At 34.5% G+C, this 16928-nt stretch overlaps 2 protein-coding genes and 1 long non-coding RNA gene across 7 annotated transcripts; 2 read left to right on the top strand and 1 right to left on the bottom strand.

Moving 5' to 3' along the window:
- The first annotated feature begins 3509 nt into the window (after positions 1-3509).
- On the top strand, positions 3510-4434 carry LOC105125349 (uncharacterized). 2 transcript variants are annotated; one of them, XR_842229.1, is made up of 3 exons: positions 3510-3788; positions 3848-4179; positions 4287-4434. It is a non-coding gene; the product is annotated as an uncharacterized LOC105125349 (long non-coding RNA). The 2 variants fall into 2 exon arrangements; XR_842228.1 differs by lacking the exon at positions 4287-4434 and having other exon boundaries at positions 3848-4239.
- Positions 4435-7915: 3481 nt separating this feature from the next.
- On the top strand, positions 7916-13164 carry LOC105125346 (probable inactive leucine-rich repeat receptor-like protein kinase At3g03770). 4 transcript variants are annotated; one of them, XM_011025752.1, is made up of 9 exons: positions 7916-8197; positions 8856-8916; positions 9105-10506; positions 10661-10794; positions 11394-11634; positions 11914-12125; positions 12222-12247; positions 12424-12535; positions 12674-13164. In XM_011025752.1, the coding sequence occupies exons 3-9, from the start codon at positions 9153-9155 to the stop codon at positions 12884-12886; spliced, it is 2292 nt and encodes a 763-aa protein (XP_011024054.1). In that variant the 5' UTR covers positions 7916-8197; positions 8856-8916; positions 9105-9152; the 3' UTR covers positions 12887-13164. The 4 variants fall into 4 exon arrangements, with proteins under 4 accessions (XP_011024054.1, XP_011024053.1, XP_011024052.1 ...); XM_011025751.1 differs by lacking the exon at positions 7916-8197 and adding an exon at positions 8295-8599; XM_011025750.1 differs by lacking the exon at positions 7916-8197 and adding an exon at positions 8295-8772.
- Positions 13165-13593: 429 nt separating this feature from the next.
- Positions 13594-16102, bottom strand: LOC105125345 (probable adenylate kinase 7, mitochondrial). Its single transcript, XM_011025747.1, has 5 exons — positions 15631-16102; positions 15144-15284; positions 14664-14745; positions 14536-14570; positions 13594-13966 (listed from the first exon to the last, which is right to left on the bottom strand). Exons 1-5 carry the CDS (start codon positions 15985-15987, stop codon positions 13799-13801), a joined length of 783 nt encoding a protein of 260 aa, XP_011024049.1. The 5' UTR covers positions 15988-16102; the 3' UTR covers positions 13594-13798.
- Between the last annotated feature and the right edge of the window lie 826 nt (positions 16103-16928).

Raw genomic sequence — 16928 nt, 5'->3', positions numbered from 1 at the left:
TTTAAAATCTTATTGGTTGGCTCATGTAAATTTCTCGATCCAATTCTCCATGTAAAAACACATTCTTCACATCCATTTGCCACATATTTTAATTTTTATTAGCTGTAAGTGCAAGTAAAACTCTAACCGTTATAATTTTTGCAATTAGACTAAACATTTTATCATAATCCAGTCTATACTATCGAGAGAAACCTCGAGCTACCAGGCGTGCTTTATATCTTTCAATTAATCTATCCGTGCGACGTTTTAGTTTGTAGACCCATTTGCAAGAAATAGGCTTCACATCTCTTGGTTTCAGTACAAGCTCCCAAGTCTGGTTTCGTTCTAAGGCAACAAATTTCTCTTTCATGGCTTTATTCCATTCCAAACTGAGCTGTGCTTCTTCAAATGTCTCCGGCTCTGTTGCGTCTTCTTCTTCTGTTATAACAGCATTAGCATATTTAGGATTTGGCCTTTGAATTCTTGTTGATCGTCTTGGTTCAACTGTTTTGCTAGGCTTTCCTTCTGCTTCTTCACTTGGTTGTTCAAACACACCTGTTCGTCATGGACGTTGTGCTGTGTCATCATCTGAAACTTCTCCTGCTTCTAAATCCAGTTGAAGCTGGGCAGACTGCAAAGAAGCTGAATCTGGTAACGTCTCCTTTTCTGAAGACCACCATGAGGATGCTTCATCAAAGACCACATTACGTGATGTGTAGCACTTCCCAGTTAAAGAATCACAACATTTGCACCCTTTTCTTTGACTGTCATAGCCCACAAAAATACATCTCACGGCTTTCTTGTCAATCTTGCTACGTAAATGATCAGAAATATAAACACATAGCATACACATCCAAAAACACAAAAATAACTGACTGTAGGTTTCATGTTCCATATTTTTTCAAAGGGTCTAAGGAAACATAACAGTTGCTGAGGAAGCCTGTTGATCACATAAGCAGCAGTTTTCATTGTTTCTGCTAAAAAACGTCCTGAAATATTCTTTGCATGGAGCATACTGCGGCAGAGTTCTGTGAGGTGTCTGTTTTTTCTACGCCATTCTGTTATGGAGTGTTGGCACATGTGAATTGATGATGTATTTGGTGTTCCAGTAGACAATTAGAGAATTCATCGGATGTGTACTCTCCCCCATTGTTTGTGCGTAAAGAACTAATTTTTTCACCAATCTCTGCTTCTGCTGCACTCTTGAACTCTTGGAATTTTGAGAAGGTTTCAGATTTCTCTTTCTGAAAATAAACCCACACATACCGTGAAAAATCATCAATAAAAGTCACCATGTATCGCATTCCACTGATAGAAGCTTGCTTCACAGGTCCAAAAATATCAGAATGGACTAATTCCAATGGTTTCTTGGCTTTAAACTTGGACCCTTCATACGGCAACTGATAAGCTTTCCCATACTGACATCCTGCACACACTGTGTTTGTTCTTACTTTAAGTTGAGGAAGTCCCTTCAACATCGACTTCTTCATCATTACAGCTAGTTTAGAATAGCTAACATGACTCAAACGTAGATGCCATAAGTCTGTTGTCTCGTTCTTTCTGGTTTAGAAGGGAGAGAGAAGGGAGAAAGAAGAAGAAGTCTTATCTATGCATGCAGTTTCTGCAGACATTACATAGACTGACTCTAATCTCTGCCCCTTCATCAATGGTTCTTCTGCAATCTCAAGACTGTGATAGACTCTCACATCTTATGGACCAAACAAAAAAAAATGCCATGAAGATGTTAATTGTGATACAGAAAGAAGGTTTTTTTTCATACCCGGAACATGGTAGACTTTTTGAAGTGATACGTCATTATCACTATAATGGTTAGAGACCATTGTATTACCGACATGAGCTATTGGTAATTTTGAGTTGTTGGCTGTTACTACTACATGATTTCCCTTGTATTCTGTCAAGTTTTGTAGCTTCTCTTTATCTCCAGTCATATGATTGGAGCAACCGGAATCAACTATCCAATCTTTCTCATAGTCGATTTAATCAGACTGTTGTTGTAAGGGCTGGCTCATCATACTCAATTTGATCAGACAGTATTGCTATAAGGGCTAGCTCATCTTCTTCTTCTTCTGTAACAAATAATGCCTCAGCATCCCATTCATCTTCAATTTTAAAAGTAACAACATTACTCTCCATGAACTTTGCCTGCACGTACAAAATTTTGCCATATGACCCTTCTTTCCGCAATCGTAACATTTTCCTTCAAATTTCTTATTGTTACTGAGTTTTCCAGCCTCCCATTGCACGACTACTTCCTACACCTTGATGATTCTTCATCTTGTCATTATGCCTTCTAAATCCACCATTTCCATGCTGTTTGAATTTCCCACTGCCTTTATGGACGTAGAGTGCTTCCTCTTCACTCCTTAGTAAGGCTCCTCCCATTTGCTTAGCTAAAGCTTCTTGACCAGCAAGCAAATTTTCAAACTCAACAAGTGATGGTTGATTTTGCCATCCCTGTACTGCAGTAATGAAACCCCTTTATTCAGATCTCAAACCATGGATAACAATTCTTTTCATCCTGGTTACCTGAATGGGAGCTTGTGGATCCAACTCAGAAATTGCACGGCATAATGACTTCACTTTGTGAAAATACTGAGCAACTGTCATGTTGCGTTGAGTTATTGATAACAACTCACTTTCAAGTAATTGGAGTCTTGTATCATTCTTCTTGGAGAACAGCTTGGCAAATGTATCCCAAGCTTCTTTGGGAGTTTTGACATCCCTTGTATGCTTCAGCATATCATCATCAATTGTTATCTTCAAAGTGAACAGCGTTTTGCCCACTTTTATCTTCCACTTCCTCAATATACCATTTGTGTCTTCTGCTTCTGGTTGTAAAGTTTCAATTCCGTTGACAACCTCCCACAAACTTGACCTTGCATGTAGGACATCATACATGTAGACCAAGTGTTGTAGTTAGTATGGTTGAGTTTTTTAATTCCGCCAATAACTTGCAGATCACCCATTTTACAGACAGAAGAAAGATAAAGACACAAGAATATAATGCCCACGATTGTGAGGCTCTGATACCAAACTGTTGAATAAAATGAGAGAAGTTGGAAAAAACAGAGAACAAGATGATATTTATTTTGCAGAGCTAAGTTGCCTTATATAGGCAAGTTAGTTACATAAGACTAGGAGCTAACGGTTAAGAAAGATAAAGACACAAGAATATAATCCCCACGATTGTGAGGCTCTGATACCAAACTGTTGAATAAAATGAGAGAAGTTGGAAAAAACAGAGAACAAGATGATATTTATTTTGCAGAGCTAAGTTGCCTTATATAGGCAAGTTAGTTACATAAGACTAGGAGCTAACGGTTACATTCATTATTTTAGCCATGAAATCCTAAACAAACTTCTAAGAATAGCAAAGCAATATTGAAACTAAACAATCTGTAGAAGAACCGGGAAATGAAGCTGACTTGGCCAATAATTTTGCATGACTGGTGTTGTCGTTTTTAACAATAAACACTTTGGCATTAGTGTTGTGGAGTAAATGGCTGCGGGCGCCATACCAATTGGTGAGCATTTCTATTTATTTATTTTTCATTTAAAGGATGATACTTCTCCTGTTATCTTGAGAATGCTCTGGATGAAATTACATTGATGTTCTAACTTTCCTCTCTTCAGTTCATAATTCTGCTGGGCCAAAAATGCAGAAGACTGGCAGCAAACGGGGTTTCTTGCCCAGAATGTAGAAGAGTATGCAGATGTCATCCTCAAAGTTTGAAGGATGCCAGAAACTGAGAGGCTCAAGATGGCTGCAGCTGCAAGGAAACGTGCAGGCTGTTTTTCCTAGCAAAGATTTTTTGAAGATTGGCTGCAGCTGCAAGGAAATGTGCAGGCCGTTTTTCCTAGCAAAGATTTTTTGAAGATTTCAAAGCTGCAATTCGACCTATTAAACCATGTTTCCAGATGATGGATTAGCACAGTTAATAGCTATTGAAAATTTCTAACTACAGAACAGAGGAGCATAGCTAGTAGTGGTAAATGAACTATAATTTACAGCCACAGCCATTTCAAGTTAACAATGGCATGTTGCACCAACACTGAAAAATCTTTGGATTGAAAATTTTCTAGCATGTGACATGCTCGCTGGATGAATGGCATCTTCTGAAGGAACATGTAGTTCCCAGCCTGATTTTTTTCAGTTTGTCAAGACACAAGATTTTTCAGGTGTGTTGTTTTAAGATTGAACTTCAAACTAAAGCTTCAGAGCTGTTCATTGTTCTATCAGGATTGCCTGGCATGCATTTCATTTTCTGTGCTCTTGTTTCAACCAGCTTATGAATTTGAGCTACAATTCTGAAGTGTTTTTATATCATCACTTTACTTTGCTTTTCATGGATAATTTCTCAGCTCTTTTAGTGCTTCTGGCAACAGTTCTTATATCTTACAAGAAAATGCAACTTAACATGGCTCGGGTTCTGTAATATTAGGTGGTGTCATTCATGTTTCTTGCTGACAACATTGCTGCTCTCTACAGAATATGTGATCCGTCTTCTTCTTCTTCTTTGATGAATGAACATCCGGAATCTTCGTATTCTCTCAGAGTAGATTATATATTTCTTGTTCTTCATTTTTGCTTACTCCTTATGTTTGGCAACAACTTCCTTCAGTCTTTTACATCTGTTTTCTACCAGGAAGATTGGTAGATATCCAAGATTTGCTGCTGGTCTGGCTGCAGGAATACTCATGTTGCCTAAACACGTTGATTATTCACTAATCAGTTGAAAACATCAAATCACCTTTTGAATTTGTTACTGTTGATTTCCTGCTCTGCTTCATGCATGTAGGGCTGCGGCTTCTGTATTTGAGGGACCTCATGATCCAAATCAGATTCAATTTTTATAGCTTGCTCTTCGCTCTTTGGGCATGATTCTTGTCATCTCGTCTTGCGTTGCTCTTCCCATCATGGACATAACTTGCCTCTGCCATGAGATTTCTCTTTAAGCGATTTTCTGTTTATACCATTGTTTTTAAGAATATTAGGGTTTTTTTTATGATATTGTCTATTGTTTTATAAATAATTATGTATTAACTTAATATGTAGAATTTTCAAAATAACTTGTTTATTAATATAATATTGAATGAGAATAAATTAACTATTTAAAAAAATATTGTATTTTTTTTATATTTTTTCAGATTTATTATTTTTATATTTTTTTATATGGGTGGTAAAAATAATTAATTTATGATTTTTAATTTTTTCAATCAAAACTTGCTTTTATAATCGTAATAAATTTTTACTTAAAAAAATATTTTTAGAATTATTAAATTAGATTTCTTTCAATATCTTTGTCTTTTCCTTTTTAATTATCTTTTCATGATTGCTGTTGCTTTTTATCTAACGAGCCATACTATTATAAAAAAAACCATTTTTTGTAAGAAAATAATAAACAAACTACTTTGAAAAAAAATTATACTTTTTGAATGATTTTATTCAGTGTTTTCCTATAATATCTATTTTTATTATTATATAATTAAATAAAAAATAAATATTAAAAAATAAACTTATTAAACTTGATTAAGCTCATAATTAGAGTTATAAGTTAGATAAATTAACTTAAAATATCATTTTTCAATACCTCAAAAAATATCATAAAACATTATTTTGAATTTTTTTAAAAATTAAATCATGTTTTGATCATGTTGATCTAACCACAAGTGAAACTATTATATTTAAATAGTAATATCAAATTAATTTTTATATAATTTAATTTAAAATTCAAGATATTTAAAATCTAATTTCTCATACAAGTTTAATAATATTGCCAAAAAAAAATCTTACAGACAACTAAATACAATAGTCTATGACTGTTCAAGTCTACGTACATATACATACATGTACATATACATATACATACATATTTCAACGCAAGATTTTTTGTACTATTTTTTTCATTGTGTAGTATATTATACAAATATAAAATCATTGCCCCATCTAGTGTTAATCATGCAGAGGGGGCGACTGGCCCACCAGGTGACAAATTTTCAACGTATGATCTGATCGCTGGAATTATTTATTTATTTTGCTTATTTAATTTTGAAATAACAAAAGCAAAGGCACGTGGTCTTCACTCATAACAATATCATCTTGTTGCAAGAGTCAGTGGCCTGAATTATTTGATGAAGACACACCATGATACCAATCAGTGGAAAACACGTAACGGTAGGCCCTTCCCTCTGCGCCTAAACAAATGGGCTTTCATCCTCGTCACCTTTTTTGTTTTCCTTTTTAGAACTCCGCTTTTCACTAATGATGATTAATTATCGGTGATTAATGATTAATCACCGTCTGTTTTTGCTTTTTCGGTGCAAAGATGATTTTAAAAAAACTTAATTTATTGAATTTTAAAAAATAAAAATAATATTATTTTAATATATTTTCAAACAAAAAGACAATTCTAAAAGTGTTGGAGATCATAATAAAGATTAAATTAAATTAATTATTCCTTGTAAGCTTTGAAGGTTAAAATGTATTTTTTTGAATTCAGTTTTTTAAAAATTACTGAAAAAGACTTAATTTCAATACGAACTAGTTTAAATATAACTTTTGACGTGGAAGAAAGAAAAATTCTTACACGTTTTCTTTTAATGATATATTTTAAAAATAAATAATATCTTTAAAAAAGATGAGAACTTATAAAATCCTATTAAAATGCGATCATTAATCTGGATGTTAAATCCAGAACTCTATGCATCTGAATTCTCATTTATTACATATAAATGCTCCCCTGCCTTGTGAAGCTAATTAGGTAGCTCCTCCTCTGGTGCCGGTGGTCAAATAAGCCCTTAAGACCTGTTTATTCTTATTTTTTAAGTGTTTTTTTAAAAAATAATTTTTTATTTTAAATTAATATTTTAATATTATTTTAATGTGTTAACATTAAAAATAAAAATATTATTTTAATATATTTTTAATAAAAAATCATTTAAAAAATAATTACTCTACAATTTATAACAGCTTTTTAAAATTATAATGGTGGTTTGGATGAGGTGGGAGTAAGTTAGTATTTGATACTGTAGTTAGAAAATATTAAAAAAAAAATTATTTTTTTTATTTTAAATTAATTTATTTTAATATTATTTTAATATATTAATATTAAAAATAATTTTTTAAAAAAATATATATTTTTTCCGCTCACACCCACTTCAATCATCTCCTTTCATGATTTTATTCATGTGGGGCATTCTTGCCTTTTTAATCTCAATTTTAGTTTTCAAGCCATCTTTATGTAAAGATCGAATCTTTTCATAAAGTAAGGAGTCATATCCAAATCATGTTGACCGATATGATGATGTGTTATTAATTATCTTTTCAGTATCTGCAATGATAAATCAATGCATGGTTAGCTGGTTAATAGCATGTTTTGCAACTTGTTTTTTAAAATATTATTTTATTTAAAAATATATTAAAATAATATTTTTTAAAATCTATTTTCCATATTATATTAGTATATCAAAACAATATCGAAATAAAAAAAAAATTGAAACAAAAAAATTAATATTTTTCCAAAAATGTTTTTGCACCGTCTAAACACTATTATTTGCATATTGTTTTTCACTTTTTCAATCAAGAAAATATTTGGGTTATAATTTGTCAAAATTAGAAAAAAAAACTGCTTAATAAGAAGATAGGAATAATAAAATTATGTGATGAAAGAAAAGTTAATGATAATAACCCAAATAATAATAAAAAAAAAAACAAAATTAAACGAGATAAATTCTTAATTTTTAGAATTTGTATTTTATTAACTGGAAGAGAACATGTGCTTATTTAATCACATTAGTAATAAAAAAAAAGTTTTTTTTTTTGTTGACAAATTGGTGAAAATAAAGGTCTAAATAAACAATAAATCTAGCCAAAGTCGGCTCTGAAATCACCATTGAAGCATTACTGGTATGTGTTATCAATGCATGTATGCTGGAGAATTGAATAGGGAAATCATTCAAGGCTACTTGCTGCCATGGACATGGATAATACAAAGAAAATCTGTCTTTAATTTGAAGCAGACTTGGATTCTAGAATCTTTTAACTCACACTTAATCTTTTCATATCTGCAAAAAGACAGGTTTTTTTTTTTTTTTTTCCTTATCCTCAACCTTAAGCCTGCCAATCATAGGAAAGTTTCACTGAGAAGACGCTGACTCTACACCAGTGGAGCCATCCAGCTAGCCTGTCTCTCTTGTGGTAAGTAGCAATCACTAGTTCCAAGGACATGCAAGGTTGTTTCTTTAAGCCCACCTTGCCAACTTGTGTATATTGGCAATGAAAGAAACATTTTTTGCTCAAGATTCTGTCGGTGTTTATATATTTTGTTATAAAAACCAGATGTCTAAGTACAAGGACAGCCGAGACACTTGGATTGGCAAGTATAATAGAAAATTCCCTCACTAAGATGGTGGTTTTTTAATTTATTTTCAGCTGGTTTTTCTGCTTAAGCATTTTCACTGCTAGCTGTGTCCATTACTAGAGGAAGTGTTTCGACTTCCAACTGTGCCATTACAAAAATCCCTTCCCATTAATGTTAGAAAAAAGCTCACAATCTTCGAGGAAGACACCATGTGGAAGCAGTAACTGCATCTACTCCAGGTCCCCCCACCACACCAAATCCTAAACTTCTCAACAAAATTGCAAAAAATTCACTGCACTATCGTTCACTAGTTGGTGTTTCATCGGGAAGGAAAAACTTTCATAGCAAACTTTTCCAATTGCCTGTGCAATAGCATTTTTAAGTCCTATATTGCTTCTTCTAAAGGGGTCAAGCAAGAATCTCTTTAACCTCTCTTTCTGCTTATCTCCAAAGATCAGTTTATTATTTGACTCTGTTTTCTTTGTTTCTGCGTAGTGGGTGGTTTTGAACCTGTTCCCAAGCTCAGCATTTACAGATTCCTTTTTATGGTTTTGAGGTAAATTCTTGAGTCATTGTAACCGTGTCAAGTGTAGTTTTTAACAAAACCATAGAAAAATCCAACAGTTCATGCTGAAGCTGTGCCAACTTATTTTGATCCTTCACAGGTTACTGTCTGCTTCAACTCTGTTTTAATTCACCAGCAAGTTCTCTTGGTAATCAGTATCTTTTATTTGTTTCTTTCAGATGCTTGAAAGCTCCATAAAGTGTGTGGAGTGATAAGAGAGTCCTTCCATGGGGCACTGTAGTTTGTTCCTTCTGTCATGTCTTCTGTGGAGTTTTCTCATTACTGGTACTCATCAATTACAATCCTCACAAACTCAAGTCCTTCTTCAGATAAGGAAGCATTTAGAGTATCCAAGTCAACTAGAAATTTGGAATAATCATGGAATGGATTTATGCTATTTATCTCCATCCACACAAGTTAATATGACATGCCAGAACAATGTTGTCACTGAGCTTAGAATTGTGGGAGACAAGCCAGCCAAGGTCAAAAACTTCGTGGGATTTGCAATTCCAAATCAAACTTTATCAGGGAGCTTCTCTATGGATTCTTTTGTGACCACTCTTTCAAGGCTAACTAGCTTGAGAGTTCTTAGTCTTGTGTCTTTAGGCATTTGGGGTCCCCTTCCAGACAAAATTCATAGGTTGTCTTCACTTGAATATTTGGATTTGAGTTCAAATAATCTCTTTGGTTCCATCCCCCCTAAGATTTCTACAATGGTGAAACTTCAAACTCTTAACCTGGATGACAATTTCTTCAATGGTACAGTCCCGAATTGGTTCGATTCATTGTCTAATCTGACAATTCTAAGCATAAGCAACAACCAGTTGAAAGGTACATTTCCATCTTCAATCCAGAGAGTAACCACACTTGTTGATCTTACTCTTTCTGGCAATGATTTATCGGGGAAGTTGCCGAATCTTGACAAGTTAAGTAAACTGAACGTGCTAGATTTGAGCGGAAACAGTTTAGATTCTGATCTACCTTCAATGCCTAAAGGGTTGGTCATGGCTTTCCTTAGCAAGAACTCCTTTTCTGGTGAGGTTCCAGGGAAATATAGCCAGCTGAGTCAGCTTCAGCAGTTCGACATGTCATTCAATAAACTAAGTGGAAAACTCCCTGCTTCCCTTCTCTCATTGCCCAACATCAGCTACTTGAATTTGGCATCAAATATGTTAAGTGGTTCACTTCCAGATCATCTAAACTGTGGCAGCAAGCTCCAGCTTGTTGATATATCTAATAACAGATTAACTGGTGGATTGCCTTATTGTTTGAGTACTGAATCAGGAAATAGAGTGGTAAAGTTAGGTGGAAATTGCTTATCTGTTGATTCACGTCATCAGCATGCAGAATCATCTTGTATAGATGTTCCGGTAAAAAGGAAACCATCTGGAGAGAAAAAAATAGTAGTATTAGTTGGTGTGATTGCTGGTATATTTGTCATTATAGTTCTCCTGGCTTTCGGTCTTCTCATGGTGTGCAAAAGATATTGCCCTCTAGGGATATCGGAGCAGCATTTGTTGCACAAAGCAGCACAAGAGAAATCAGTGACAGGATTCTCCTCTGAGATCCTCTCTAATGCAAGTAGGTCATCCTCTAAGAAAAACTCCGAGCAGACATTGCAGAAATCTGGCTTTAGTTTGCAGAATTTAGTCTAAAAAGCTCTTCTGAGTTTGTCGATTGAATTCTAAAATATATTGCTTAAAGTTGATAGTTTTCATTTTTACTTTGTCTTCAGGCTTTATTTCTGAGGCTGCAAATTTGGGTATACAAGGTCGCCCAGCTTGCCGATCATTCACAATAGAAGAGTTAAAGGAAGCAACAAACAACTTTAATAACTCTGCCATTTTGGCCGATGGTTCACATGGAAAGGTATAGTGTCTAAAACTTCCAAATTACTGAATTTTTAATGAATGTTTTCAGTAGAAGTCTCAATGGTGATTCCCCTAGATCTTATAAAGCTGTTGATCACTATTTTGTAACCTTAATGGTGTAGCATATCTTAGGCTTTAGCAGGATTAATCAAGGAGGTGTAGGTAAAACGAAGTAGAGAAATTAATAGCTACCTTTCATGCTCTGATTTTAGTCAATGTGCCCAGCTGAGTTCATTAGTCCCATGCACGGCATGCTCTAAGTGAGAAGCTTTAACTTCTAATAATTCACACAGATTAAGTATTTTCTCATTCCACAGACCTCATTTCAGTCGCTAGTTGCTAGTTTCCAAGTACTGGTTTTGACACACATGCAGCTGCAGCTGCTTATACGCATGCTATTTGTGGTACTCGTGCTGTGAAATTAAAGTGAAAAACTCAAAAAGAAGATCTGCCCATACCCTATATAAATGTATACATCATGCATATTTAAGTGTATTTTCTTATGAAAACAATCGAGATCGTATCCGTTAATCACCAAAACTTTTATTAACACCATTCCTGATCATTTTTAACCATCCCTCTCCTTCGTTTTCCCAGCTTTACAGAGGAACATTAGAGAATGGAACCCAGGTTGCTATAAGGTGCATACCTTCATCAAAGAAATATTCGATGCGAAATCTTAAACTCAGGCTGGACTTGCTTGCAAAGCTTCGCCACCCGCATCTGGTTTGCCTTTTGGGACACTGCATTGATGGTGGGGAACAAGATTACACAGTGAACAAAGTCTTCCTCGTATACGAATATGTTTCTAACGGCAACTTCGGAGCTTATCTCTCTGGTAATTTTTGGACAAATTCTTACAGAAATCTTCTTATAAGTGATTGAAACTTGTAAGCGATTCTGAAGCATGATATCCATACACAGCATGCAAACATGGAAGAATCTTGACTTTCTTGGTGACCCCATTTTGACTTTTATAGCAACCCATCCTCTAAAGTCACTCTTATTTATAACTTACAAATCTTTTAGAGTCACTTAGAGCCGGTCTTTTCACAGTTATTTACATGTTGTGGTCAGTATAGACTTATAAATTCTAAGTGCGGCCCTATATGTGCAGAGGACATTCCTGGAAAGGTCCTAAATTGGTCAGAGAGACTGGCAGTGCTAATTAGTGTCGCAAAGGCTATTCATTTTTTGCATACTGGAGTTATTCCTGGTTTTTTTAACAATCGATTGAAGGCAAACAATATCCTGCTTGATGAGTATGGGATAGCAAAGTTGAGTGACTATGGACTTTCCATCGTCTCCGAAGCAGCTGGAAATTGTGGGGTAAGCTCATTAATTATAATATCAAATGGCCACCCTTGCAATAAACTCTTGATTGAGAGGTTTATGAGTCTGTGACTTGGGTTATATTGTCTTCAGGAAAATGGAGAAGGCCCTAAATCATGGTAAGATTTCCTTTATCTACAATATCATCATGGTATGATCCTCAAGGATTCTGGTTCAATTTATCAAGTTTCAGAAATCATGAAGTGCATGGTTTGAACTAACTTGACCATAAGCAAACTACAAATTCATTCACCTTTTGCGTAGATAATTACCTACATGTAATCCCTTTTTCCAGGCAATTGGAAAGATTAGAGGATGATGTTTGTAGCTTTGGTTTCATATTACTTGAATCACTCGTTGGCCCTTCAGTATCTGCCAGAAGAGACAAGTTTCTACTAGATGAATTGGTAGGTGCAGAAACTCTTATGAGGACTACTTATAGCTACGCTTATGTCCATTTAGCCATTTTCTTCAATATATGATTGATGGTTTAAGGTTGATGACAACTTATCAGACATTAACATCAATATACCGCACTTTTTCAGGCATCTTGTAGCAGCCAAGAGGGGCGCCAAAAATTGTTAAGCCCAATTGTTCTGGCCACATGCTCACAAGAATCTTTATCAATTGTGGTTACCATAACGAACAAATGCATATGTTCTGAATCATGGAGTCGTCCATCATTTGAGGACATTCTTTGGAACTTGCAGTATGCAGTTCAGGTCCAGGGAACAGCAGATGGTGAACACCATCGATGAGTTGTCTATCAGTTGCTCCAAGAGATTACGTCCCCATCTTTCGTATCATCACAGCATCAGTTGCACAACACAAATTTGAACCTGTTTACCTCAATTTGAGAATCCAAATAGCAATATGTATCATCACTTTTTCCCACTTTCAAGAATTGTAGCATACTAGTATGTATCCATTGTAAAGACTAACCAAAGATCCATTAGCAAGGAAGAAATTTACACAACTCATTTTTGCTAATTTACTATTGTTGGTAAAAGCTGCAACAAATGTCAATGTTTCGAGAGATCTCAGGTTATTAATCAAGGTTTTACTTCTCCAATATTTCATTCAGAGATGGATTGAAAGTTGATGTCTGCTGCATTGATATGCCATTTGGCAAACAAAATCAGATTGGAGCCCGAAAGCAGAAAAACGATGATAGTGTTTATAATACAAAGGCTTTACAACATTGATATGCCGTTTGGCAAACAAAATCAGTTTCGACTCTCCTAGATTTACCATTTGAGATTCTTGTGGACATATGTCCAGATGGGGATCGACTGTCCACAGCTCAATTCTTGGATAATACTCTCCTCACCTGCCCTTGGTTTTCATTCTATTGTTGGGGAGGGAAAGCTCTTTTCTAGCATACCTTGGAACTCCATGGAAAGATGGAAACCAAACCAGTGATGATACTGTATGTATCTGTTATTCTACAAGAACATTGATCTTCTCATATTTACCAGTGAAAGACTATATATTGCAGACTTCAATCATCACACCTTCTTCTGTTCTTTCAATTAGTAAGCAAGAAACTACAAGGAAACTTGCATTTCCCATCTCATTCGCTATTGAAATTTCCTCCTTGTGACGCTATTCACATTACTTGTATTTACAGTAAAGTTGACATCTCAATCTAATATAGGGTGATAAGAATTTCAGAGAATGCTAGATGATGTGGTCGGTTTCTTTGAAGAGCACACAGCATTTATGTGTTGTAGATGCAATGCAGCCAACAGCCCCTGCCAATTCTCTGCTGGTGCACTGCCTACTTGAAAGTCAAGAAGCCTTTTTTGTTTCTGGTAATAATCTTCTAGTGGCTTGCTCTGAGGAGACAATAAAACATTTAATGATAAAAAAAATCCTAAGGCAAACTGTACTGATCCTATCAGTAAGATATGTATAATACAAGTTTTAGCAGAATCAAGTATCATCTAAATTGTTAGTGCAATAGATCGAGGACCAAGAACCCTGCTTTAAAGGAGACTACATATTCACAAAAGAAAGGGTTTTGACTAAAAAAAAACTGGACATATGAAAAATCTCCAGCAAAACATAAAGGGAAACTAAATCCTCTTTTAAACTTTTTTGTCTTTCCATGTGTTTGCGTGCGGGTTGGCAGCTGTCAAAAAATAATGCACACAAAAGGAATATTACATAGGAAACTACAGTTTCACAAAAGAAAGGGTTTTGAGTAAAAAAAGAAAAAAACTGGACATATGAAAAATCTCCAGCAAAACATAAAGGGAAACTAAATCTTATTTTGGCCTTCATTTTTCTCTGTCTTTGTGTGCAGGTTGGCAGTTGTCCAAAAATAATCCACACAAAAGGAATACCATGCAATAGGAATCAATCAACAAAATGACAAGGAAGAAGATAATAGCACAACCGTTACCTGTTCAGCATAGACTCTCTCTTTCCAGATACCTTCTGCAATTACAGTGGAAGAGTGCTATAATTTATATGAGGTAATATTTAGACCACAGGAATTGGTCACTTCACAAGATTTGGAAAAGAAACTACCTTCTTGGTGTTTCACCAAGGAATCATCAGCGCACCTAAAATTCACGACCAAATCAATCTCCACAAGTTGATCAAGAATCTCCTTCACAGATTCAAAAGAAAATGAAAATAGATCAGATAAATCAGTACCAGGTGGTGTTGACTCTAGCAGATTTATACTTCATAAGCAGCTATCCACCTAAAAACAAATCCCGGAAAGTGCAAAAGACTATAATACCAACCTCAACAACATAAACTATATGTCCTCTATCCCAAAGAAAAACTCCAAGAAAAGGGTACTTCTTAGCATGGAAATGACAACAATGTCAAGTGAATTATCTTTTATTACAAGAACAGGGTCGGTATGTATGGTAGTCATGAGGGGGCTCCACCTCACCCTCTCCCCCAAAATTTTCAAATATCCAATATTGCTAATTTTCATATTGACCCCTTTAAAAATTTAAGAATTTAAGAATCCAGTTTTTGACAATGAAGACTTACAGCTTGTAACCGTGAACGAGGAATTCCATCCAGAATAAAACCAGTTTCACCTTTGTAATACCCATCTTCCAACCTCTTTGATAACAGGCCAAAAATTATATCCTCTGGAACAAGCATCCTACGATTCACAGCATTTGCAATCTAAAATCAACAAGCAACCACAGATGAGAGCTTACCACTGTCAAATCTCCATTACAATAAAAATATCTTTATAATACCACTTAATAAAATCAGCAATCTTCAGGGCCACAATTTTCTACCGATTTCCTTTTTGGTTTCAAAACTAACGATAAGCAGTTCCACAGTTTAATCCACAAATCATTCTCAATGTAAATTAAATTAGATACAATTTGTCAATTTTGTGTTAATTTCTCCCCTTTACTTCCTTTTTGTAATAGTCTTCACCTTTGCCATGATGAATTCACTAATAAATAATCCAAGTAAATAGATAAGCTAAGGCATTTAATTAATTAGTTAATTTCGAGACCTGTTTATACAGAGAAGAGCGAGGATTAAGTTCTTGGCGAGCGAGACTAGCCATGGAAATGCAAGGTACTTCCAGAAGCTTCGAGAGAGTCTCAGCATACACGCGCTTCTTCGCGCGTGGGCTTCCTATAAACGCCCACTGCACTCCTCTTCCTGGAACCGAATTTTCTGTGTCGTCCATGGCGCCAAGCGGGTTGCGTCGGGGCGGCTCGTTGTTGTAGTAGGAGTGGGGGTCCAGCTGCGCCTCAGCTGCTGCACCTGCAGTGCTGAAGAACCTGCTCAAAGTGATGTTAAACAGACGGTAAACAGCCGGTACAGCCGCTTTTGCGGTGGAGGAATGGCGGCTCAGCGCAATCATGGCGGAGGAAATATGTCTTTCGAGGGAGAGCAGAGTGGAACGGTGGAGGCCTGAGACTCGGTAAGAAAGATAAGGGTATGGCAGTGGATTTTATTAGACTGAAGATTGTTGCATCAATAACACTCGTCTTGCCTGCCACGTCATTCTGAACCCCGCCCCTGGGGATATTTTTGCGTTTTTGACTTTTGATTTTTTTTATTTGTACGTAAATTTTTCCTTCATTTAATTATAACTTAGTCCTTGTAGTTTTTAAAAATTAATTTAATAGTTTTATTTTTAGTTTTAATACCTTTTTTCGTGGTGAAGTTTCTTCATTTTACCCAAATGTCTTTCCTTTATTCTATTTTTCGAGAAAGAATAAAAAAATAAATTATAAATAAGCATAAAAATATAAAAATTAAATTTATAATTAGAACTAAAGGGGATAATTATACTTATTCTTCTTTCTCTTCAATTCCTAATTTATTAGCACCAAAAAAAAAAATTAAATCCAAATAATTAACCTTTTTAATTACCAATCATCCTATAATAACAACATATTTCAAGCTTTTATTCGGTGTTGGGTTTAAAAGCTGGACAAAATTTAAATTTTTTATTTAAAATTTAATTTTTTTATTGTTTTAAAATGTTAATATTAAAAATAATTTTTTAAAATAAAAAATATTAGGTTAATATATTCTAAGATAAAAAAAATATTTTAAAATATTTTAAATAATAATCGCTACCAAAATAATAATTTGTGTTAACAATTTGTTTGGCTAGAAATAATTGATAACCTGCTAGTGCTGTAGATTTTTTTTAATTTATTTGAAAGTGTAGTTATAATTGTTTTTAAAAATATTTTTTATTTTAAAAAAATTATTTTTAAAATCAGTATATCAAAATTATTTAAAATACAAAAAAAATTAATTTTTAATAAAAAAATTTAAATTTTTTAATAA

The sequence above is a fragment of the Populus euphratica genome, unplaced genomic scaffold, assembly GCF_000495115.2.
Source record: "Populus euphratica unplaced genomic scaffold, PopEup_1.0 scaffold22.1, whole genome shotgun sequence".
NCBI classification, from domain to species: domain Eukaryota; kingdom Viridiplantae; phylum Streptophyta; class Magnoliopsida; order Malpighiales; family Salicaceae; genus Populus; species Populus euphratica.
Note: the sequence above shows the minus strand (reverse complement) of the source record. Positions and strands in the feature narration are given on the sequence as shown.

Bases quoted from the DNA above. Each gene is read 5' to 3' on its own strand.
- LOC105125346 (XM_011025752.1), top strand. From the start codon at position 9,153: ATGGGGCACTGTAGTTTGTTCCTTCTGTCATGTCTTCTGTGGAGTTTT. The intron at 10,507-10,660 runs GTAGGTCATCCT...CTTTGTCTTCAG, and splicing joins TGAGATCCTCTCTAATGCAA to GCTTTATTTCTGAGGCTGCA. The intron at 10,795-11,393 runs GTATAGTGTCTA...TCGTTTTCCCAG, and splicing joins CCGATGGTTCACATGGAAAG to CTTTACAGAGGAACATTAGA.
- LOC105125345 (XM_011025747.1), bottom strand. From the start codon at position 15,987: ATGATTGCGCTGAGCCGCCATTCCTCCACCGCAAAAGCGGCTGTACCG. The intron at 14,571-14,663 runs GTAGTTTCTTTT...CTGTAATTGCAG, and splicing joins CTTGGTGAAACACCAAGAAG to AAGGTATCTGGAAAGAGAGA. The intron at 13,967-14,535 runs GTAACGGTTGTG...TTGTCTCCTCAG, and splicing joins AGAGAGTCTATGCTGAACAG to AGCAAGCCACTAGAAGATTA.